The sequence below is a fragment of the Papaver somniferum genome, unplaced genomic scaffold, assembly GCF_003573695.1.
Source record: "Papaver somniferum cultivar HN1 unplaced genomic scaffold, ASM357369v1 unplaced-scaffold_125, whole genome shotgun sequence".
NCBI classification, from domain to species: domain Eukaryota; kingdom Viridiplantae; phylum Streptophyta; class Magnoliopsida; order Ranunculales; family Papaveraceae; genus Papaver; species Papaver somniferum.
In genome coordinates, this window is record NW_020621603.1 from 8,000,796 (window position 1) to 8,026,154 (window position 25,359).

The following is a 25,359-nucleotide window of genomic DNA, read 5'->3' on the forward strand; positions in this document are numbered from 1 at the left end:
ATAACGGAATTTGCAGAAGAACGATGAAGTTGCAGAGAAAATAAAAAGAAAGAAAAAGAGAGTGAGAAAGAGTACATATAGAGGGAATTTTTCCTCGAGAAGATAAACACGATTAATATGGAAAGATATAAGCGGTTAAAAAACATCGGTTACAAAAGACGTATCAAGAAACAGATGGAAGAAAGAATACGTGTGATAAATGCAGAATATGAAGAAATGAACAGCTGCGACATTTCTCACATCATTCTCTACTTTGCAGAGAAGATATGAGAAGAGGCAAGATGTAGGATCAGAATCTCGCAGCAATAATATTTCAGCGAAATTATCAAGAACACAACACAACAGCATCGCAGAACAATTTCAGAAACGATATAATAAACGACGTCAGCTAAAATCATGAGAAAGATGTGATAATCCTGCGAAAATTAAAGAGTTTGCGAGATTAACATTTGTAAGGTTGCGAGAATGTCGCAAGCCATATCCGAAAATAAAGGACAGATTAGCTGTCATCCACTATGTATTTCCTTATAAATAGTCGTTCAACTGTGAGGAAGGGGAGAGTTTTTTTTTAGTAAGAAACAAGTAAATAGGAGAGAGAAAGTCTAGAGCAGAGGTTATTCTTGATTCCTTTATCTTTTCTTGTAAGAATATTCAAAGATTCATCAATAAAATTAAGATTGTAGATCTAAAAATGAGTTGAGTATTAATGAAATCATATGAGGGGTGTAGCGTAGGATTTCCTGCAACTACATAATTTTTGAGAATTTGCCTGATTATTTGTGAGTTAAGAAATAAGGGACTTAAAGATAATTAGAGTTTTGGGTTATTTACCATCATTCATTCATGTGTAATAGTGGAATTAGTATCTTGGTTATTTTCTCATATCTTGAAATCAAATTTTGAGGTAAGTTTTCTTTAATTTTTAAGTCTAATTTTTTTTGCTTTCACAAGTCTCAACGAACCCTTTTATTACAACTCAATTGAAAATACCATCAATGGTGGAGTTGGATGTTAAGTTTATCAATTTTAAAAACTATGGGTTTGTTGTAATTGATCCTAAATTTTCATATCTACAAAAGTTTATCACCACCACCGCTTTCCAAAGAGAATATGACAGTAAAGAGTTTAGAACATAGCTGATAAGTATATGACAGTAAAGAGTTTAGAACATAGCTGATAAGTATATGACAGTAAAGAGTTTAGGACATTTGCAGCAACTTTAAGTAAGGCAATACAATGTTGAAATAAACAGTAAAGTTGGAATAATGTTAGAATTTAGCTAAGGAATAGAATCATGTTAAGTTGTTGTTAGTTTTCTATTTTCCCATGTGTTACTGAAAAGAATTTGCACCTGATCACCACATGCAGCTTCATATCCTGGGTTTGATAGATCTTCTTGTGTATTCATCTGCAATAAAAGAAAGTTTCATCATGAATTGTGGCACAATATAAATTCTACCACAGTTGCACCAGCTGGACAGAATCCTAAAGTTAGTAAAAAGTTGGCATTCTTCCATGTGAATTTGGATATATCACATCAGATCTCGTATGTCCTTAGGTAATATCCTACTATAATTCTATCATCTGATTTCATATCTAACTCATGATCATAATTTGTTTAGTTGTTATCAGTTTTGAATTTCCTTATGTATGACTTTAAAAAGTTCTTACCTGCTCACCACTGTACATTATAAAATACAAATAGATCCAACAACATGTTTCATAGCACATACCTTTAAAATTAGGGCATCAAGATATAAATTACTTCCAAGGCCGGGTAATAAGCATCAGAATGAGATTTTGTAGGCATCCTGTGAGTTCTAAGAACACAAAAACAACCTAAAATTCATAACTTGTATGACCAAGAGAAATTAGTAATGGTACAATGGACCTATAGTGCCAGCCTAACTCAAATCCACCGGAAGTAGGTTATTTTTTTTGGTTTGGTACCTTTTTATTAGTTGTATTAACTTTTTAATCAAATCTGCTCATTGTTTAGTTAAATATTGCAGAAGTTCGTAACGGAAGAAGCCCCAAAGGAGAGCTTGGCGTTCCAGAGCACATCCTGCAACTGAATATGAATCTTTTGGGAGCTGCAAATAAGCAAAGTGCATTGGGAGTATTATTGTTGATCCCCAAGGTTAGTAAACTAAATCAGCTAGTTAACCAAGAGGGACCTTCCGAGCAATAAATATTTAATTTAACTTGCATGTTCATAAAGTTGATTCTGGATCCAGTTTGGACCTTTTTAAATAAATTATAGGTTAAAGAATTTAAGGAGTTGACCATTAGTTAACCAAGAGGGACTTTATAAGACAAAGAACAAATTAATTATTTTTAAGATCATCCAGGAACATAGAGATACTGGAAATGGTATAGCTTTGAAAATGCAAGTTTGTCTTTATAAGACAAAGAACAAATTAATTATTTTTAAGATCATCTGGGAACAATAGAGGATACTGGAAATGGTATAGCTTTGAAAATGCAAGTTTGTCTGTGAATGAACTGTAAATATAAATCAAATAAACATGAGTAATTTACAATAGAACTTCAGGATAGACGATGTTAGTTGTTTCGAGATTATCTGTTCCATCTTCCAGTAGTACTGTTATTTTATTTGCAGTTGTGCACCTTGATAAAGCAACATATAATTGTCAATGGCTAACTACGGGGGTCTGTAAATCAATTCCCACATACTTTACAGATTGTCCTTGAGATTTATTGATTGTCATCGCATAAGCCACTCGTACTGGAAACTGACGCCTTGTCATGTTTACGTTTAATTCTGACGCCGATGGTTTAAATGAAATTCTTGGTAGCAACACCTTTTCACCTGCTTTGTCTCCGGTTAAAATTATTCCCTGGATCACATGTTTACGGCATTTGGCAACCAGTAGCCTGGTACCGTTGCAAAGTCCCTCTGAAGGGGCGAGATTTCTCATCAAAATAACTGGACAACCAACTTTTAGATCTAACTTGAATGGAGGCATCCCTGGTCGGTATAGATTTTGAAGATTTTCATTAGAATAATCTGGAATTCTTCCGCTTTCATCTGGATTTAATTTATCAGCAGCTAAGTATGTGAATGTCTTCCCCTTCAAAATATTCAGTGCTTCCATGTTAATCTTGTAAAGATCATCATTTCTAACTGAGAGAATGATTCTCTCAGTTAGTTGTTCGGGCGATACTTGTTGAGATGTTCCCAAACATGGATACAATTTGGATATCAGCTCTTTTATGTTTCCGCATCTATTCACCGATGATGGCAGTACCACTTTTTCTTCTTGCTTTGTCCCAACCTGAAAAATTTGTTTAACCGAATATAAATATCTTTTCTGGCTGTACAGTTTGTATGAATATTTAATTGGACTTTTAAAAATTATTACCTCGAGCAAGAACTTAGCGAAATCTATGTTTTCCGGCTGACATTGATCAAGGCGCTTATTCTGGTCAAGCGTCAGCACCGTCATATTGTCCCATAGCGATGATTTTTGTACACATGCTCCAAGAACTTCTTCACGTCCTCCATTTGGTACAATTGGTAAAGTTTGCCGGAAATCTCCTCCCATAAAAACTGTTATACCTCCAAAGGCTAAATTGTTCTCAAATACATCTTTGAGTGTCCTATCAACTGCTTCCATACAAAATTTATGTTGCATCGGCACTTCGTCCCATATAATCAACTTTACTTTCTTAAAAAATTTAGCTTCTTCCTTTTGTTTTGAAATAGAACACACGTTGATTTCATTTATCTCCGGTGGAATTTTAAACGTTGAATGTGCAGTTCGCCCACCTGCCAATAGTAGTGACGCAATGCCTGATGAGGCAACAGTTACTACTATATATCCATTTAATCGACAGCTTGTTGCTATTGTATTATATAGGAATGTCTTTCCTGTTCCTTCACAACCATTCAGGAAAAATAGCTTACCATCTCTGTCATTCACAGACTTTGTTATTGCATGATACGCCGCCTTTTGTTTAGCATTTAGTATTTCGATATTGTGTTGAACTGTAGGTTCATGAATTGCAAATTGAAGTTGTTTATGTTCGAATATTAATCTGTTGCCGAAAATCTTACCCCAGTTTTCTTTTGGTGTAGGCATTGGTTTATAATCTTCCAGCTTCTTCCCGGATTCACGCAGTAATTTATCCACCAGGTACAATCCATAATCCAAAGTTTGTTCGGTTGTTGGATTTTGAATGTTGAACAATCTTTTCATTGCATGAGGTAGATAATCACATACATTCATTCCGAATTTCGCCCATAGAACTTATGGTTCAGCTGGGTTACATTCCGACAAAATAATCTTGAAAAGCTTTCTCATCTGACTACCTGTTTGGATCACTGCGGCTTCTGTAAGGCACTCTAAATATTCTTTATCATTTTCTAGTATCCCAAGTGCTATGCATGCTTTTTTAAATGTAGGATGTTCTTCGTTGTCAACAGTTCTCAAACTCCGAAATGAATCTGCACCTGCTACAACAGTCAGCAATAATCGAAGGTAGTACAATTCTCCTGCGTTAGGGATAACAAAATGGATTCTAGCAATCGCAAAGCCTTGTTGCCTGATTTTCCATCTTTTTTTCCTTTTTAAGCCAAACGAAGTGTTGTGGAAAATCTTGGTATGTATGTTTAGGAGCATTTGGATTTTCAGCATAATACTCAAAACGACCCATCAAAGTTGTTCTAAAGTTATCCGCTTTTTCTGACACTGCTTCCATCGATTTCTCCGACTCATAAACAACTCTTTGTTGTCCCGGCAAACGTATTGCCAGCCTTTGCACACTTGGTACTTCTTGATGCATGGAATAACCAAATAAACGCCATGCTGCTTCTGGCGGCCCAATGTACCTGACATCAATATACTCTTGAACCTCATCCTTTGCACCCACGATCAATGTTGTTCTATCATGTCCTTATAGATATATTTGTGTATATATTTGACAGCTCTTACACCTGCACACACTTCTACATTTATATGACAGTTAAACATTCTTGTTAGGTGTGGATTATAGGGAACAATGTCAGTATTGTATGCTTTGCGTTTATTGCGCAAAATAACTTCTCTTCCATCATCCCTTCTGTGATAAACTGGATACCCTCCACCATCTAAACCTGTAGTGTCATTGTATTGTTTGGGATATCCCCTAATACATTTTCCTTTTCTCATGCAGGGAGATTCTGGATTTCTATCACCACATGGTCCATGTACCATACACTTTCTTACCGTGTCGAAGAGAACTGGATCTGTTTCCTCATCGAGAAACTCTGCTGAAACAAATTTATCGACTTACTCCATTGTACGTATTTTTTCTGATTTTTGTAAGAATATTAATGCATGCATGTGCGGCAGACCTCGTTTCTGGAATTCGATTGTGTGTACATGGCCTACAACTTCTCCGAAAACTTTCTTTTTGATTATCTCTTCCATCAATGCCTTTCTTTTTAATTCAAAAACACGTGAAACTAAATCAGGACGATCAGATGCATATTGGCGTTTAGAAAACTCATCTTTGATTTCTGGCCAGTTCGGATTTGCAGTCATTGTTAGAAAAATATCTGGATGATGGTTAAAACGTGTTATTGTCATCGAATCTTGATAGATTTCAAACATGTGTCTTGGACCCCCAATGAATGAAGATGGTAGAATGCATGGTTTACCTCCTTCGTTAGGCTTTAATCCAGCATTTTTTATTTCTTTTATTTCAGCATACTGATCTGCACGTAGTTTCCTTTGGTTAAATCTCAAAAAATCTAAACGACTTTGCTCAGTAGAAGCCCACGAATCCACTAAAAATTCTTGGAAAAGTTTTCCTGCTCTTAGGATTGTTGAGTACTCTGATTTCTGTTGAAAAATGCGATAACTGAAGTACTGCATTTGACTCAAAGATACATCTGTATACTCTTTTGTATCGACATCCCGCTGATTGAGATCTATGCTCCAACCTAGCTCACCATAAGGAAATAATAGAACATAATGAAGAGGTAGATATGCAGGGTGACACTCATCTATTCTTGTGTAGACATGTTCTGCTCTTAGGTGTAACAGAATATCACGTGGACCCGTTTTTGAGCTTTCCTTTTCCGGTATGATTACAGACACTTCTTCTGCAGTCGGTAGATTATAACGTCTTTCGTCAGTTGTCTCTTTGTAGTGCAAAGAAACTTGCACAGTTTTATGAGGTGAATCATTTTTTCTTAATATCTCATATGCATGAAGATACTTTGGGTATAAAATATTATGCTGCAACAAAGTATCCTGAATTATCTTAAGAAAGTCTTTTTTTAATTTCGGATTCCTGGTTTCCCTTATAGATAATGCATGAGATGGATCATATATGTAAAGCTGGTTGAACACGGGAGCAACTCCTTCCTTTGGCATCAGAGATCCACTCGTATGTCGCAATTCACCATTATAGAAAAGCACCAGGGACCTTTACCTTTTGGGGATCTTGTATCATATTTGCATCCGAGACTGGTATAGGCATTTGCAACGTTATAGTTTCTAATATATTCCTGAAAGTGTTTGGAGTCATCGTCAATACCTTCATATAATTCCCTTAAAGGTGTCAGGGGCTCACGCAATGGAGGCAAACGAACTTTTCCTTTGTGACAAAATGTGACGAATCTAGGTGTCTTGAAGGATGAATCACTTGACTTCTCATCGATCCGATGCAATGCTTTGCAATCTTGACACTGAATATCCATTTTTCCCAGGTAATTTCTTCCATCAGAATTAATTATTCGTTTATTTCTACGTTTATTTGTCGCTGATGCAGTTACCATTTGCATATCATTGTCATTTTTTTCATCTGAAGAGTCGTAATAATCAGTGTAATCATCTGATGAGTATGCTGCTGGAATAGACCTATTTAAACGTAAGAATAAAAATCAGTAAACCACTAATGCAAAATATAACTAAATGTAGAGTTTCAATTTTACAATATTACATTTCAATATCAGCTGCGATGGAATTTTCGGAGTTTGTTGGTTTGATGTGCATATTTACTGTAGCATTCACACGATGATTTCTTTCCAATCGTAAAGCATTGTTCTGCAATGACAACATATACATTAATATATCATATATTAAATCCAAATCTAAAAGATGTTCAGGGTTTAAACTTTTATTAAAATATTCTTAATATTACCTCTTCAGGGTAGATAACATCGACATTTGTATTCGTAGTTACCTTGTCCAATGTTTCCAATTGTGTTGATGTTCTTGGTCGTTTACACCGAGTTTTCTACAATGGCCCATAAAAATTCTTTAAAAAGTCAGTATTAAATATTATAAAGCATACTGTAATTGTCATTGTAGATATTAACTTGCCTATGTTTGTGTTGCCTTTTCTTGGCCTTTTTGTTTCGATTCCTGATCTTACGTTCTTTTTTGTGTTTCAATTTCATCAGACTGAGTCATGTCACGTTGTCTTTGATTCATGTTTAATTCATCTTTTTCTCTCTGCTTTTGATAACGTGCTTTTTGTGCAATGGATCGCGCCGGTCATATATCAGTTAGATTGAGCATATATAAAAAAAATATTATGAATTGTATTTGTTTTCAGTTCTTTAACGAATGTTACTCTAGATGGCTCTCTTTTTGGCTGTCCATTTGATTCCCTTTTACGTCTCTTTTGTTGGCTTAATCTTAGTCTTTCCTATTTATTCAAATATGATTGCGTTAGTAAATTGTTTGTGGAACAGGTTTCATAAAACTTCTGTCGTAGATTAATAAAGTAAATATAATCGATTTAATAATTTTTTGTGGAAAAGGTTTCATAAACTTATGCTCTAGATTAATGAAGTATTCTTACTCTAAATGGCTCGGTGTTTGGCTCTCCGGATGATTTTTTTCGGCGCCTCTCTTGTTGAGTTAATCGAAGCCTTTCCTGTAAATTTATGGTTAAGGGTTTCATAAATTATGATTGTACAATTAAAGATAAATAGAAATTATTTGTAAGATAAAATACTACTTTGCTTCTTTGAACTACAAATTGGTTTTGTTCTTCACCCTTGTTCTGTTGATCATCGTTGATCAAGTGCTCGCTGATTGAATCCTCAATTATCGGCCAAGAATTCTTTCGATGAAAACCATTCTAATACAAAGACTGATATAAAATTTAGAATATTCAACTCCAGTATGTATGCGTATTCACTTATATGATAATAACTTGGTTTTGATATTTGACATGCAGGTTGAAGAAGAGATTGTGGTAGCTTTCTACCAATATTTCCAGATTGAGTGCGTGGTGGCCTGTAATCAAGAGAGATTAGAATACCAATAACATACATGTCTAGAATATTTTGTAAAACCTAATGTATGTACCTCATATTAGCGGGAGTGGAGAAAACTGATGTAAACCTGTTTTGTTATCTCAACTTCAATGAAACCCAATGTTTTTTATCAATCGTGAAAAGGTTATAGGATTCTGTTTATTAGGAAACAATTACAACTTCAATGGAACTCAGTTGTATTTGATAATCGCAAAAAGGTTAACTGTTAGGAAACAGTCTTAGATTAGGAAACTGTTTAAGAAGACTCGAGTATAGACGGGTTATAAGGTTCGGCCATGAAGAGTGTCGGGTTTAGTGGGCCGGCACAAAATTTCTTTTTTCTAAGCTACTTTGCACGTAATTTTCTTTTTTCTAAACTACTTTGCACCTAATTATTTGAGGCGCGTATGATTGACTGGGCAAACTGCATATAGGCCGATCCATAAATCAAAAGCCTGCCATTGTCCGCTAGAACCAAGGTTAGTTTAGGGGGTCGGCCATGATCTCGACCGTCTGTAATTCCGGTTGATCTTAACCGCTCTTGAGCAAGATATATACACACCACCTTTCCTTATACTATTGATGGTATAACCGACCTCACAATTGGAAATCCTAATTAAACCGATACAAGGTACTCAACAGAAAAAATCCCGAAAATTAGACAATTAAATTAATCAAATTAATTAACTATATGTAGGTGCGCATCATTAAGACCGAGGGATGGAAATAAATATTATGTTATGACAACCTTATATAACGAAAATGAATAAACAATTAAAAAAAATATGACGGAAAATAGATTGAAGTATAATTTTAATTGTTGAAAGAAAATCCAAATAAAAAGGAAAATTTTAATTATAAAAAGAAAATAGGTTGGTGAGGGGTGGACCGTTATTATTGAAAGAAAAAAGGTGGGTGATGAGCGGATGGATGGACCGTAGGTGGTGACACGTCCGTAAGGATTGTCGACTGATGTACCACCCGACCGGTCCACCGCTGAATGGATGACTAAAAACTGATATGCCACATCGTAGCATCCTGCATCACCCGTATGGGACTGAACTATCCAGAGCAGTTCATACAAAACCCTTTGGTCAAAACGTCTCTCTTACTCATCACTTCTTTTTGTACTTACAATTACAAAATCATTGGTTAAGCGGAATCCACAAGAAGAGCCTAGTCATCCTCTTCATAAAATTCCCCCTAAATCTTTTAGCTTTACCTTATAAGATTTTTCTTTCCCCTCAACACGAAACCTGTTTTTTGAGGTATACTCAAATGTTTTGAAGCATACCTATTGGTGTTAAAATAGAGTCACTAGATAAAAAAACTCATCACCCCTTATCCACTCTTTTTTTATAATGGCATAAATACACTTCCTCAAATTAGTGGTAATGAATATGATTAGATTGAATGAAAATAATTAATTCGTAATGTTAATTCATTGATCAAGTTAAGTTGCTAATGTTATATTACTAGAGAAATCAGATTTTTTTAAAGGAAGAAGAAGAGAAAAAAAACTAGGTTTTTGAGATTATTGTGATTCAAAATGGGCGATTCCAAATGATGAAGGAGTATCTCCTTTTTTTAGCTTTTATTTTTCAAAAAAATTGAATTTTTACAAACTTTTTCGGAGTTCAACATTATGTTCGACTGTTATTTTGGTAGTAGAATTTGCGCGCGAAGAACGATTTGAATCCAAGTTTACAGCCGAACCTTAGGATTTTGTAATCATATAGGTGGTTTGGCTTATTCGTACTATAATATATATCAGCCGAACCTTATAGTTTAACGCAAATGGTGACTAACAGAGATATGTTCGGGTAACGTATATTCAGTGAACCTGGTAGTGCAACTTCCAAAATAAACTTAAGTTATCAGAAAGTTCGGCTGAACATATAGCGCAGTTGAATCAGCCGAGCTTCAATGAATTCAATAAGTTAGTCAAAGGTTCTGCTAAAAACCTAGCAAAGTCGAATCAGCCGAACATAAAGTTTAGCTTATGTTCGGCTCAAAATTGACATTCCCATATTAGCCGAACTGATCTTCTGAAAAACAAAAAACGAACAAAGCTAGGTTCGGCTTTAATTTCGCAGCCGAACCCCCTTCTAAGAACACTAATTTCATCTAAGAAATTCTAATTTATCGATCAAACAAAGTAAAAACAATGAAAAACAAGATGGGTTTGTAGGAAATACCTTCTAATATACATTGGAGAGTAAACTTCGCTCAATTGGATTTGTTCTTCATTTTGTTGAGAACTTGCTTGATTGAATGGTTAATCGGCGACAAAAAGAAATTTTAACGTTTATGCAGGGAAGAATTCGGCTACAAGAGATGAGAAGAAGAAAGATCTGGCACTGATTTTGATTAGTTTTAGTTTAGGTTTTTAATTTAGTTGAAGGATAACCTAGTAACTTCATCACGGCTAGGACACCCCTTATAAGCATATTCTGATAGTATCATCATTTAGTATGCCTCAGAAAAAATCAATATGCCTCAAAACAGGTACCCTGAACAAACAATAATTATGAAACAAGATATTTTTTACGCAACTAAATCCATGAACAGACCGCACAACCTCAAGGAAGCCAGATTCCAGTAAAGAAAAGTTCGAACTCCTCATTGGATTTGAAGAGAATTTACACACTTAGCTAGTTATATAACAAACCAAAAACAAAGAAATAAAAAAAGTTCCAAGTCTTAATACCCTTGCTTGCATAATAATTAGAGAAATCACCAAATGACTCTCTTATACTAACCCAATAAAACCAACCCAATTTCATTCTTAATCAGAGTCAGTCCACGTTCCTGGATCAGACTTAGTACCCAAATTGTGTTGTGCACGGTATCTTCTTCGACGCAAATGTAGTAGTCTACGGTATTTAGCTATACGCAAGTTACTATCCCTCAATGAGCATGGATAGTAGAACAACTTAAAAGTTGATGCATTCACCGGCTGCTTACTTTTCTTCTCCTCGGTGAGTTTCAGGTCCCCCTCCTCTTCCTCTGCTTTGACAGTCGCAGCATCTGTAATAATCCGTGGATTCAAATTAATAGTACCCACGCCTGCAATTCGCTGCTCCTGAAGAACCTCGTCAAAAACTAGATTTCCAGATTTCTTTTCAATTTCCATGTCTGTCAGGCCTACGATTTTGTCAAGTTAGATGTAGCGATAAAATTAAAATCCAAATAATAACTTCAATATGTACAATTCTACGTAGATAGAAGAAAGAACCGTACCTGATGAATTTAGGGGAACCCTAGCTGATGAAAGCTTACCGGTGCCGGGAGATTCTGAATGCGTTGCAAGAGTTGCGCAGCTGTGTAATATATCTACCTACTTATCATCCAGGCCTTCGAACGGGCTCACCCCAACCCCTGCGCCGACATTTTTTGGATTCGGACACGCCGAAAGGCTAGCCCCAGCCCTTGCGCCGAAACTTTTCGATTGCCAAAAAGGAAACAGCCATTAGGGTTTGGTGTCTCCAGCCGAGAGAGACAGGGGATTAGCAGAATGAGAGCAATTTCGAAGAAGATCTTCTCTCGGACTTGGTCCCAAAAGCAATCAACATAAAGTCATTTGCATATCAGTTTTTTCAACCAATTATTACTTTTAGTTTATATTTACTCGAACATTCAACTGTTTTTTTTCATACAACATATAATAACGCTCGACAGAAAAGCGTAAAGAGCATTATATAAAATGGTTTGAAACCATTATCAGGATGTTAATTTCTTCAGCAGAATGTAAAATTTCAGTACAATTTCCTTAAGTTTCGAAATTTACTAATTGTTATTTTCTGTTTTCTGATGTAATTGATCATGATGTAATCAAAATTTCATAATAATGAAATTACGAAGCATTGCCTTTTTCCTAAAATTTCATATATATATATATATATATAAATTAAAAAATAAAAGCTTTTATACATCTCACATTAATATACCCAGATCGAGTCACTAGTGCATTTTATCAAGAAAGAAAAAGTCACTAGTGCATAAGGTGGCCACATAGCAAGACAATCAGCACATTTAATACGAAGGTTATTATTGGGGCGTCACATTTCTTTAGAGGGTCGTTACCTAATAGGACAAAAACGGGTCACCTAGAAGTAATATCAAAAATCCCTTATCTCAAATAATTTTATAATGACCGAATAACCCTTTAGTTAATTTTAATTTTATTTAATTTAATTAGATAATAATTAATTTTTACGGTTGGAATCAATCCAAACCTGGACGTAAAACCAATTTCTACGGTTGGAATCAATCAAAACCTGGACGTAAAATCAGTTTCTATGGTTGGAATTAAAAGGAACCTGGACGTAAAATTGAAATTTACGGCTAGGTTGACGAAAGGAAAATTTAGTAAACTAAACCTAGACGTAAAATTGAAAATTACGATTGGAATTCAACTAAACCTAGACGTAAAATCACTTCTATGGTTGGAATTAAAAGAAAACTGGACGTAAAATCGGATTTTACGGTTGGAATTATGTAGGATCAGAATCTCACAGCAATAATGCCTTAGCGAAATTATCAGCAACACAACACAACAGCGTCGCAGAACAATTTCAGAAATGACATAATAAACGACGTCAACTAAATCATGAGAAAAATGTGACGGTCCTGCAAAAATTAGAGAGTTTGCGAGATTAACATTTGTAAGGTCGCGAGAATGTCGCAAGCCATATCCGAAAAAAAAGGACATATTAGCTGTCATCCACTATGTAATTCCCTATAAATAGTCGCTCAGTTGTAAAGGAAAGGAAGAGATCTTTTCTGATTGAGAAACAAGTAAATATGAGAGAGAAAATCTAGAGTAGTGATTATTCTTGATTCCTTTATGTTTTCTTATAAGATTGTTCAAAGATTCATCAATAAAATTTAAGATTGTTAATCTACAATGAGTTTAATGTTAATGAAGTCTTGTGAGGGGTGTAGTGTAGGATTTCCTGCAACTACATAATGGCGCTAGAAACAGGGAGGCTGAAGATTGAAAATTGAAGATTGTTGTTGAGATTGTTCAAATCAAGAAAGTGATTAAAAAAATCAGTGAGCCAGTTAAAAGAAAAATGATTAGAGTCAATGAAGATGACAAAATATTGGAGTGTAATATGATAACAAAAACAATGGTTAATGGATTCCATGAAAACATCAAAGGAATGATACATAAACGAGATTTTGAAGGAAGGAAGGTTATGGCGGTAGAAAAGACATCACCCTTGAAAGATTGGGAAAAGCAAAAAATCACATTCATGGCGGCTGAAATACCAAAAGAAAATTTGAACCACACATCTCCATTGGTTATTACAGTGCTTATTACGCGAAAAGAGAAGGGGACAACAACAAAATCCACGGAAGAATGGACATTGAACAGAACTTTAGTCGATACAGGAAGTTCAGCGGATATAATATTTTATCATGCATTCAGGGGAATGGGATTTAAAGATGAAGAAATGTCCAGTTCAACATATCTTGTTCATGGCTTTGGAATATCCACAACAAAACCTAAAGGAGAAATAGTGGTACGAATTCCACTAGGAGAGATCGAAACACACGTGACACTATGCGTGGTGGATATGGAATCTCCATATAATATGTTGCTAGGAAGACCATGGATACATGCGATAAAAGTTGTAGTATCAACGTTGCATCAATGTATTAAATTCCCCACACCAAATGGAATAGGTGAAATCAGAGAAGATGTCGATGATGCGAAATTATGTCATCAAATTGAAGTAAAGCATTATGAAGGACGAGCAAAAAAAGAAACAATTTCGCAGAAAGTTGGCAAAGGAGAAAGAAAGAAGAAGAATTTAGAGTGTAACGATAAGGGCAAAAGAAGGCAGGGGAATACCCAGCGAAATTTCGGAAGAAGGAGAAGGACCTGTGAAAACAATAAAAGAACCAACACCAATGGGAGAACCCAAGTCCAGTTACACTGCCGCAGAACCAACAAAAGAAGTAAACGTTGGGACTATAGAAGAACCTCTAATATTGAGAATTGGAACCAAGATGGATGAAGAAGAAGAAGAAAGAACTGTTAACCTTTTGCGAGAATATAAAGACATTTTCGCAGGGAGCATGGATGAGATACCGGGAATAGATCCATCAATTGCATGTCACAAGTTGGAGATTAACAAGAATGTGAGACCATTTAAACAAAGAATAAGAAAAATCGCAACAGCCTACCATTCCCAAATAGAAGAAGAACTACAGAAAATGCTTGATGCAGGAATTATAAGAGAAGCTAAATACCCAGAGTGGATAGCGAACATGGTCATTGTTCCAAAAAAAACAAAGGAATAAGGATTTGCATAGATTTCACTGATTTAAACAAAGCCTGCCCTAAAGATAGCTTTCCGTTACCAGATATTCCTCAAATGGTGGAATCAGCAGCGGGAAATGATAGGGTATCGTCTTTAGATGGGTACAAAGGATATAACCAATCCCTCTCGCTGAAGAAGATCAAGAGCATACTGTTTTTCGCCCCTAGAGGTTTATATTGTTACACGAAAATGCCATTTGGTTTGCGAAATGCGGGAGCAACATACCAAAGAATGGTAGAGAAGGTGTTCGCGAAATGGATACACAAAACATTAGAAGTATACGTGGACGACATGTTAGTAAAGAGTAAAGAAGCCAAAGACCATGTACAGGACCTGAGGGAGATTTTTGAACAAATGCGGCAGTATGACATTAAACTGAATCCTGAGAAGTGTACCATTGGAGTTGCATCGGGAAAAATTTTAGGCTACATTGTATCAAAGGAAGGAATACAGGTTGATCCAGAAAAAGTGCAAGCAGTTCGTGACATGCCAACACCAGCAACAATAAAAGATGTACAGAAGTTGAATGGACTTTTAGCTTCGCTAGGGAGATTCATTTCGCGATCATCAGACAAATGCAAGTATTTTTTCGATATACTCAAGAAGGGTGCGAAATTCAAATGGACTGATGAATGCGAAAAATCTTTTCAAGGGATCAAAGAACATCTTATGAATAATCTATTTTAAAAAGCAGAATCAGGAGAAGATTATTAATCTATCTTGCGACGACGTCGCATGCATTAAGTGTCGTGTTATTGCGAATAGACGCAGGAGTGGAGAAACCCATCTATTACATTAGCAAAACTTTTAATACTGCCGAGAAGAATTACTCAAAGATTGAGAAGCTAATCTTAGCATTTTTATGCATCATTTAAGCTCCGCATATATTTTCAAGCGCACAAAATAAAGGTATTAACAAAAGTACCAATTGAATCAGTGATGAAGAATTCAAAAAGATCAGGAAGAGTGGAGAGATGGAATGCACAAGTAGGCCACTTTGATATTAAATATGAAATTTTGTCTTCACCAAAATCACAAGTTGTTGCAGATTTCTTGGCAGAATTTCCTTTAGAAGAAGATGAAGCGGTAGAAGAAATGATGGATATAGAAGAAGAACACGGAGATCCAAAAGACTTATTAACAGAACCAAATAGATGGGAGATATTGGTAGATGGATCATCAAATGGAGAAGGCAATGGAGTTGGAATTGTTTTAATTTCGCCAGAAGGAGCGAAGATGGCTTTTTCATTCAGATTGGAATTCGCATCCACTAATAACGAAACGGAATATGAAGCTGTGATACATGCCTTAAAGTTCGCAATAGAAATGAAACTAGAAAATGCCAGGATCACTAGTGATTCGCAGCTAGTTATTCGCCAAATAAAGGGAGAGTACACTACAAATGAACCATCCTTGAAGAAATACAAGAAGCTCGTTGAAGAATTGTCAGCGAAAATCCCAAAAATAAAATGGAGGCACATTTCAAGGAAGGATAACAGACTCGCAGACGCTTTTGCTTTCATCTCAAGCATGATGACAGATCCAACTGCGAGATGCATAAAAATACAGACACTTCTGTCACCATCAATCAATTAAGAAGAAGAAGAAATGGACGTGATGATAATAGACGGTGGAGAAGAAGAACAAACGAACAATATCGCAGATTGGAGAACAGAACTTCATGCATATTTTGAGAAAGGAGAAACACCAAGAAATAGATTGGAAGCACACAAGTTAAAAAGCCGCGCAACAAATTATGAATTAAGAGATGGGCTGCTATACCGAAAATCCTTTAATGGACTATCACTCAGATGTTTGACACGAGAAGAAGGGGAAAAGGTGCTAAAAATGTTACATAGTGGGGATGCTGGCGATCATGGCGGGGGGAGATCTTTGGCACATAGAGAAAAAATGCAAGGCTATTACTGGCCATACATGCACGAAGATGCAAAACAAATGTCAATACGTTGCTTAGATTGTCAGCGGCATGGAAAGAAAATACATGCACCTGGAACACCCTTGTCATCTTCAACCAGTGTGTGGCCTTTTGAAAAGTGGGGATTAGATATTGTGGGGCCATTTTTACCAGGATCTGGACAAAGAAGATACTTAATAGTCGCAACAGATTATTTCACAAAATGGACAGAAGTGAAGGCAGTACAGCATATTCGCGACAAAGATATCTTTACATTCATATTCGAAAATATCATTTGTAGATTCGGAATTCCTGCGCAGTTCGTATCTGATGGGAAACAGTTTGAAGGACAGAACATAGAAATGTTACTTAATGCATTTAAGATAAAATGTGGAAAGTCTACTCCTTTGTATCCACAAACTAATGGGCAGGTAGAAGCAACAAACAAAACAATTGCAGATATATTAAAGAATAAAGTAGAAGGACATCATAGAGCATGGTGCGAACAAGTACATAATGCAGTACGGGCGTATAATACAACTAGAAGAGAAGCTATTGGAATGTCGCCTTTTTGTTTAACATACGGAGTTGAAGCGGTGTTACCAACAGAAGTTGTTATTCCGACAACAAAGAGAGAAGCTTGGCAGAAAAATCTTAGTGCGGGTTTGATCTTAAGCAAACTTGTTGAATTAGAAGAAAAAAGAGAAAGAGCTTTACAGCATATGGATAATTATCAGCGAAGATTAGCCCGAGAATATAATAAACGTGTCAAAGTACGCGAATTCCATCCAGGAGATTTAGTTCTGCGAGAGACACCAATATATCAGCAAGAAAATGGTGGAAAGTTAACGAAAAAATGGGATGGACCTTACATCATTAAGGAGATAGTTGGAACATGAGCTTATAAATTAATGGATCCAGAAGGTAGAGATGTTGGTCATAGACTTGACAGACCATGGAACAGATTGTACTTAAAAAAATATTATCCGTAAGAAGTTTTGAGAAGTTATGGATTATGAAAGAATAGTTGCGATATTATTCATATCAAAACAAGATCATGATGTCCGAAGCTTTCGCAGAGATAATCATAGATCAATGACATAAAAGAAAGGGGCGAACCTTTATGGCGTACACCCTAGTTTGCGAATAAAATTTAACAAGAGGCAAATGTAAGACCTAAAGTACGTCATATAAGGGAGTACATGTTGCATGGCTCAGGAAAAGGCTACACCGCCACCGGAACCTGAGTCATGGAGATTTGGGGTCAATAAAGCCCATCCGGGAGAGGCACCTTGGATTCTGAGCTTAAGCATATGACTTAGGTTGGGCGACTAAGGTAATAAGGACTCTCCCAAGGAGTGCAGAATCGGATCAAGGCGCCGAGGTACACGGTTGAGTCAAGAGTGCCAGGGGCGTCTGGAGCGTACCTTGCCATTCTTGACAAGTATTGGCTTATATTGCACCCGGCCTGAAGAAAACCCCACTTAGGGTGAAGTCTCGTAACCATAAACCCTATAGGTAAAAGGGATAAGAGGCTGCGAAAACAACTGGTTGTTGTTAAGACTGGATGGGAGGAGCTAACCTTGTATGGTAGAAGTACGCCTCCTTGAAGGGGCAACCAGGGGGAGATAAGGGCGGCACCCTCCATTAGGGAGATGATAAGTGTCTTAAGACGCAAATTTCATGAGGCTTTTACTCGCAAGGGTATTAAGGCTTGTCATATTTGTGCAACAATCCTGAAGAGGCAATAATACTAGAGAAAAAGAAAAGACGAGATCAATGGGTTTTCGCATGAAAGTGCGAAGTCGTCCTGCGATTTTGTCGCAAGACGACAATATAATGGGGCTTTATTTTCGCAAGAAAATTTAGGCCTATCATATTGTCGCAACATTCCTGAAGAGGCAATAATACAAAAGAAAAAGTTAAGGCAAGATCAATGGGTTTTTGCATGAAAGTGCAAGGACGTCCTGTTATTTTGTCGCAATGACAAGAGGTGGCATAATAATACCTTTAATTAGGAAGGCAAAATAATACCACATGCCAAAACAAAATATTTATAAGTATTCATAACAGATCATTTCTCGCAAGAAAGATAATGAGAGGCAAGTATGGGAATCAGTAAACAAGAGGCATTATCTTTCTCGCCAGCAAAATACTAAAAGAGAAAATTAATTCCAAAGTTGGTTGAAGAATATTATTCGCAAGAAGTAATAAAGGTGAAACAATTCAAGAAGATAGAACTAGATAAGAAGCTCATGCTTCAGTATTAATTCCAGTATAAGGAAATAATGGACGCTCTTCTCCAATATTCTCATTATCGCCAACCTCTTCTTCATTTTTATTCCGATCTTCACCAACAATAATTCCTTTGAAAGGGACTTCTTTTTCGCTGCCACCTTGATTATCGCCAGCAATTACTTCTTTAGAAGAGATTTTTTTTTCGCTGCCACCTTAATTAGCACCAGCAGTTGCTTCCTTAGAAGGGATCTCTTCTCCATCTTCCAGAAGACTATTCTCTCCACCACTTTCATAATCATAATCACTGTCAGCAGGATGAGGAATTTCATCATCATCTACTTCCAAAGGTTCGATTGATGTAGGAGGAAGAGATTTGGACAATAAAATATCATTTACAAGGCCTGGAGATGAACTTGACGAAGAAGTGCTCTCTGATGATTCCTATCTTAAATATCCTTAAAGTGAGCAAGATAATCAAGTCTTCTTTCTTCTCGGTCGCGAGAACCAGTGAGGACAGAGACGAGTAGTGCATTTTCCTTTGCGAATTTTGGCATATTTAGCCTCCAAAACAGAAATGGAGGAATAAAGATTTTTCTCAGACTCTGCGAAAAGTGGAATACAAAATTTCAGTAAGATGAAGAACTCAAAAAGATATGACAAAGAAAAGATAGTTAAGGCAGTCAAACTATTATGACTACCTTCCTTTTGCGAAATAAGGTGTTGGATCAAGGTCAGACAACTATTCTCCCAACGGTCCATTGCACCATCAAATTTATCTCCAACTAAACCTTTAAGTCGAGACTGAAGATTTTTCTCTTTAGAAATAAGAAAGGCATTTTTCTTCGCAAGAGAAGAATAAGATTCTTCTAATTTGGAATATTGTTCTTTAAGTTGATTCTCCTTTACCTTGAATGAGTGTACCTCTTTCAGCGACAGATGACTCTGTTACTTCTTTAAGTTCATTTCTCAAAGAGCAAAGAGATTGTTCTTGGTCATCACATACTTTCTGAAGGATGCTAAGTTGTTGCGAAGATATCGTCATCTTATTTAAACAAATTCAATTCTCTTGAGATAGAGTTTTATTCTCATCTGATAAATATTTCATCCCTAGATTAGCTTTAGTTAAAGAATAAGAAAGGCGAGATATTTCATTACTTAATAAATCTTGCCTCCGAACTAATTGGGTATTTTCATTAGTAAGGTTATTTATATGATCAACAGAGTATGAATAGAGGTTATCTAATTGGTTATATTGATCCATCAAAATCTCTTTATCAACACGGGCATCTTCAACAGCAGATTCAAATTGATATCTCTCCATTATTCGTTTCTGGTTTAAGGCTTAACATGCGAAAGAGGGATTTCAAGGATAATTAAATATGGAAAGGATAAATTCATTAGAAAGGAAAATTGAAGACACAGATAAGGATATCATACCTCTCAGTTCATCATTCTTTTTGCGAAGATTGTCGCAATCCAGCAAAACATTCTGGAGCTTTTGATTTTCGAGACGAAGAGCATTACACTCTTTTTCCAAAGCTGTTTGCGAAGCAGCTCTGTCAGAGACAAAATACTTACTCAGAATTTCGCAAATACCAAACTTGACAGGATCAATGGGAGACTTGTTTCCATCATCCAGGACCTCAGACAAAACTTTGAAAGCAATATCTATTCCTTCCACGGTTTCTTTCGAAAAAGGAAGAGGTTCAGGTAGAGAACTGGCAATGATAGAAGGTTGAGAAACATTATCAATAGGAAGAGAAGAAGTTTCATTCACAGAAGGATTAATAAGGGGGGTTTCAATCATTGAAAGGTCAGTTGAAGAAATGACATATGAGGAAGCCTCTTCGCGAATTGGGGATAATGGTTTAACTTGCGAAGATGTCACGGGAGATTTGGAAGAGATAAGTAAGTGGAATGGAACAGAGGTTTCAACGGTTTTAAGGTGGCGAGATTTCTTGAGAGGTTTATTGGCAACCTTATCACCCAGCGAATCACAATCCAGATAAGAAACAGAGGCAACAATATTTTTATTAGAAAAGAATAATGTTTCTTACTACCTTCTGATTCGCAGACTTTCTTTTGTTTACAACAATCTAATGCTGCGATTTGGGAATATTAGGGTTCTGAAACGTAAATTTGGTGTTAGAGGCGTTTTTGCTGAAATAAAAACAGTATGGGAATCACATAAGCAGCATCATCAAATAAAGCAGTAAGCAAGATCAATTTCAGCAAAACCCATAAGAAAGAAAAAAGAAAACTAACCTCGATGAATCCATGGAAAACACCAGCAGGAAGATTAATTTGGAAGAAAGTTACGAACAGTGAAGATCTACAAAGGGAACAGTATGGAGATGAAGAAGAAATCAAAAAGATTAAAAGAAGAAGAAAGAAGAAAAAGTTGCAATGGCAGAATTTATGGAAGAACAATAGAGTTGCAGAGATGAGAGAATAAAAAGAGAAGAGAAAGTAAAAAGAAAATGGAAAGAAGAGTAAGAAGAATATATATATAAAAAAAAATTTACTCGAAGAGATAAATACCATTAATACGAAAAGACGTGAGCGGTTAAAAAGCAGCGGTTACAAAAGACGTGTCAAGAAATAGATGGAAGAAAGGATACGTGTGATAAATGCAGAATATGAAGAGATGAACAGCTACGGTATTTCTCACATCGTTCTCTACTTCACAGAGAAGATATGAGAAGAGGCAAGATGTAGGATCAGAATCTCGCAGCAATAATGCCTTAGCGAAATTATCAGCAACACAACACAACAGCGTCGCAGAACAATTTCAGAAATGACATAATAAACGACGTCAACTAAATCATGAGAAAAATGTGACGGTCCTGCAAAAATTAGAGAGTTTTCGAGATTAACATTTGTAAGGTCGCGAGAATGTCGCAAGCCATATCCGGAAATAAAGGACATATTAGTTGTCATCCACTATGTAATTCCCTATAAACAGCCGCTCAGTTGTAAAGGAAAGAGAGAGATCTTCTCTGATTGAGAAACAAGTAAATAGGAGAGAGAGAAAAATCTAGAGTAGTGATTATTCTTGATTCCTTTATCTTTTCTTGTAAGATTGTTCAAAGATTCATCAATAAAATTTAAGATTGTTAATCTAAAATTAGTTGAATGTTAATGAAGTCTTGTGAGGGGTGTAGTGTAGGATTTCCTGCAACTACAAATTAAAAGAAACCTGGACGTAAAATGAGCTTCTACGGTTGGAAACTAATCTAAACCTGGACGTTAAACTACATGCAAATAAAATTTTACGGTTGGAATTAATCTTAACCTGGACGTAAAATCACTTCTACGGTTTTTAAGTTTTATTTTAGTTAAAGGGTAAGCTAGACATTTTGTATATGTGTTAGGATATCCCATAACTACTTTTTTGGACATTAAAAATCCAAATGAAACCCCTCTATTGAAGTGTGACGCCCCAATAATAGACTTCTTTAATACAGTACATTTTATGAAATATTCGTCTATCGGCAATATCAGTACATTTTTTATTGTTTTTGTCAACTCTACGTCGTGCATACCATCTTCTTATGCCGGGAGTAGTTTTCTTTGTCAACTCTACGTGCTTGCATGTCATCTTCTTATTGCTAAGACTACGTGCATATATTGTGGCTTGCACGTATTCCATTTTCTTCGCTATCACCAGCAATTTTCCATTGCCCATTTCGTTTATATATACAGAGAAATCATTGCAATAAATGAACAACAAACCACTTAATTTCACTTACTTTTTGCAACTACAAACTACCATGTCATCATCGTATTCTTTTTTAGTTGTATTACTTGTAATATCAGCAGTAGTGGTCTTAGCATCTGCGGATTACAAACCAGCGAATTATAATGATGTAAAGGATGATGATAACCAAGTTCCTAGCAGCCAAGAATACAAACAAAACAAACCTCAATCAGGAAACCCAACTGATGAAAATGAGGATGATGAAGATGAAGAAGGTCTCATCAACGTTGGAATTGATCATCGACCATGGACATCTATGCTTTCAGAGCCATCTCTTCAAAGCTATCTATCGAACGTATACTACCAAAAATCATGTCCCAGTCTCGAAGAAATCATACACAAGAAGGTAGCTGCATGGATCAAGAAGGATGCCACTATTGCTGCTAGTATCCTCAGGTTGCACTTCCATGACTGCGCTATCAGGGTAAGCATTTTTTTTTATAATGATGTTGGTTATTAATTTAATAACGTAATTTTTTTTGGATATATATTAGTGATTGATCATCCAGTAATTTTGTCATTAGGGGTGTGATGCTTCAATCCTTCTGAGTCACCCTGGAAGTGAAAAGGACGCAGACGCCAGCAAAACATTGAGAGGATTCGAACTAATAGACGAAATCAAAGCAGAAGTTGAGGAGAAATGTCCCAAAACTGTTTCTTGTGCTGACATCCTCACTGCTGCAGCTAGAGATGCTACGGTTGCGATTGGAGTCCCTTTCTGGGAGGTCCCATATGGTAGAAAAGATGGACTAGTTTCGATTGCTAAGGAAGCTGATTATGCAGTACCCAAAGGTCGCGAAAGTGTCACAACTTTGATTGAATTCTTCCAATCTATAGGATTGAATCTTATTGATTTGGTTGTCCTCTCAGGTATGTATATTTCTCCTTGGATATCAACTAACATCAAGTGTTTTAATGATCTTGCTTAAAATGACTAAGTGGGTGTTCATCTTTAATTAGGAGCACACACCATTGGAAAGTGTAACTGTGGTGTGATCCAAGACAGGCTCTACAACTATCAAGGAACCGGCAAGGCTGATCCAACTATCGACGTCAAATATTTGAATTTCTTGAAGAGAAAATGCAAACGTGCATCAGAATATGTAGAACTGGATGGAGAAACCCCAACGACGTTCGATTCGATGTATTACACAAACCTGCAGATGAATAAAGGATTACTTAAAACCGATCAATTACTTAACTCTGACTCAAGAACTTCTGGTTTAGTTGATGCAATGGCAAATCAACCAGAATGGCTCTTCCTTCAACAGTTTTCTGTGTCCATGGTAAAACTTGGAAACACTCAAGTTCTCACCGGCAAGAAGGAAGGAGAGATTCGAATAAAGTGCAGTTCTATCAATTCTGCTAATTACTAGATTAATTATTAAGCGACGGATCTTATGAGTATTGTTTCTTTTTAATGCTATATATCCATATGAGTACAGATATATGCATGTATACGTAAGTTGTTGTTTTCTGTTGTAATTTTGAACTCCCTATTTTACAAATATATATATATTGCCCCTTGAGTGGTGAACCAGAGGAAATTTTAATTCCTCCTTCTCTATACATACAGATAATGATACTGGCAACAAAATTACGGTATATGAAAGATGAATAAATTCCTTGAGCTTCACTCGTGTTATGGAGGTCTTTTTAGGGGCAAAAATTGGATACTAATTATCACATAATTACATAGGTGTTCATATTAACCAACGGCACATAGGACAACAATTATCTATGTTTAACCAATCGAGAAGACATTTTATGTGATACATCGTACGGCGGCAGCACAACGGCTGTGCAATATAAATCAGTTCCCAATTTGAAACGAATTCCTAGTACCTTGCAAACAAAAAAAAATCTTTTAGAGAAAATAGAGGGAGTAATAAAAAAAGAAAAATAAGAAATAAACTACAATGGGAAATAGGAGACTAGGACTACTTTCTAATTCTATAAGAGTTCAAGAGTTTTCTTTTGTTAAGCACCGATAGTTAAATTTTCGGCTATCATTGGGTCCGGTGGAAGCCCATTAATGATTAGAAACAATATATTTTGTACTAATTGTTTCATCCACCGCTGATAGTTAGGGCTGTGCAAAAAAAAATGGAACCACGGATTTCATCCATATCCGTCCGCAAAATTACTGATGAAAGTCAATCCGCAAGAATTATGGACCGGACACAGTTTGGCTGCGGTTGGACATTACAATCCGCGGATTTACCCGCACCACACGATTTTGGAAAGACAAATTTTAAGTGATGGAAAAAAAACATATCACCATTACACAAAACTACAAATCTATGCCCATGTATGCTGAGGTTTAAAGATTGTTCGAAAACTTATCCGCCTCAAAAAAGGGAATTCACAAAAACTGTGACTAGCGGTGGAATTTCGTTCCAAGACATTAATTTGTCTCCGACTACTGAAAGCATTTGCTAATCTACAAATAAAAGATGTGGATAAACAGTTATCTTGGGTGATTAAGTCTTAGAATTTGTCGTCGTTTTCCTGACTATGAACAACACTTGATCTCTCTACTAGTAATCACAAATAATTCAAAGAATGGAACAACCATATTAAAGAACAAGACAATCACAAATATTTTTTTTTCTCCGACTAAATCCGTCGTTAATCCGCATCCGGTCCGTATCACCCGCTAATCCGCGGATGTAAAATTGGTGATTGGACCGGACACGGTTGGATTTTTCAAATCCGTAACTTTGACGGATTGGACGCGGGTGACCCGTAATCCGCAACCGTCCGTCCGTTGCACACCCCTACTGATAGTGATTTAGAGAAAAGGGAAAATTAGGCGCATGCCCAATAC

The 25,359-nt window shown here is 36.2% G+C and overlaps 2 protein-coding genes across 2 annotated transcripts; one reads left to right on the plus strand and one right to left on the minus strand.

Moving 5' to 3' along the window:
* Positions 1–1,070: 1,070 nt before the first annotated feature.
* On the minus strand, positions 1,071–4,106 carry LOC113331280 (ATP-dependent DNA helicase PIF1-like). The gene is made up of 5 exons (XM_026578005.1): positions 3,387–4,106; positions 2,698–3,299; positions 1,672–1,681; positions 1,352–1,408; positions 1,071–1,136 (listed from the first exon to the last, which is right to left on the minus strand). The coding sequence occupies exons 1-5, from the start codon at positions 4,104–4,106 to the stop codon at positions 1,071–1,073; spliced, it is 1,455 nt and encodes a 484-aa protein (XP_026433790.1).
* An 18,406-nt stretch (positions 4,107–22,512) lies between these two features.
* LOC113331183 (peroxidase 7-like) lies at positions 22,513–24,106 on the plus strand. The gene is made up of 3 exons (XM_026577927.1): positions 22,513–22,953; positions 23,054–23,399; positions 23,490–24,106. Exons 1-3 carry the CDS (start codon positions 22,543–22,545, stop codon positions 23,903–23,905), a joined length of 1,173 nt encoding a protein of 390 aa, XP_026433712.1. The 5' UTR covers positions 22,513–22,542; the 3' UTR covers positions 23,906–24,106.
* The last annotated feature ends 1,253 nt before the right edge of the window (positions 24,107–25,359 follow it).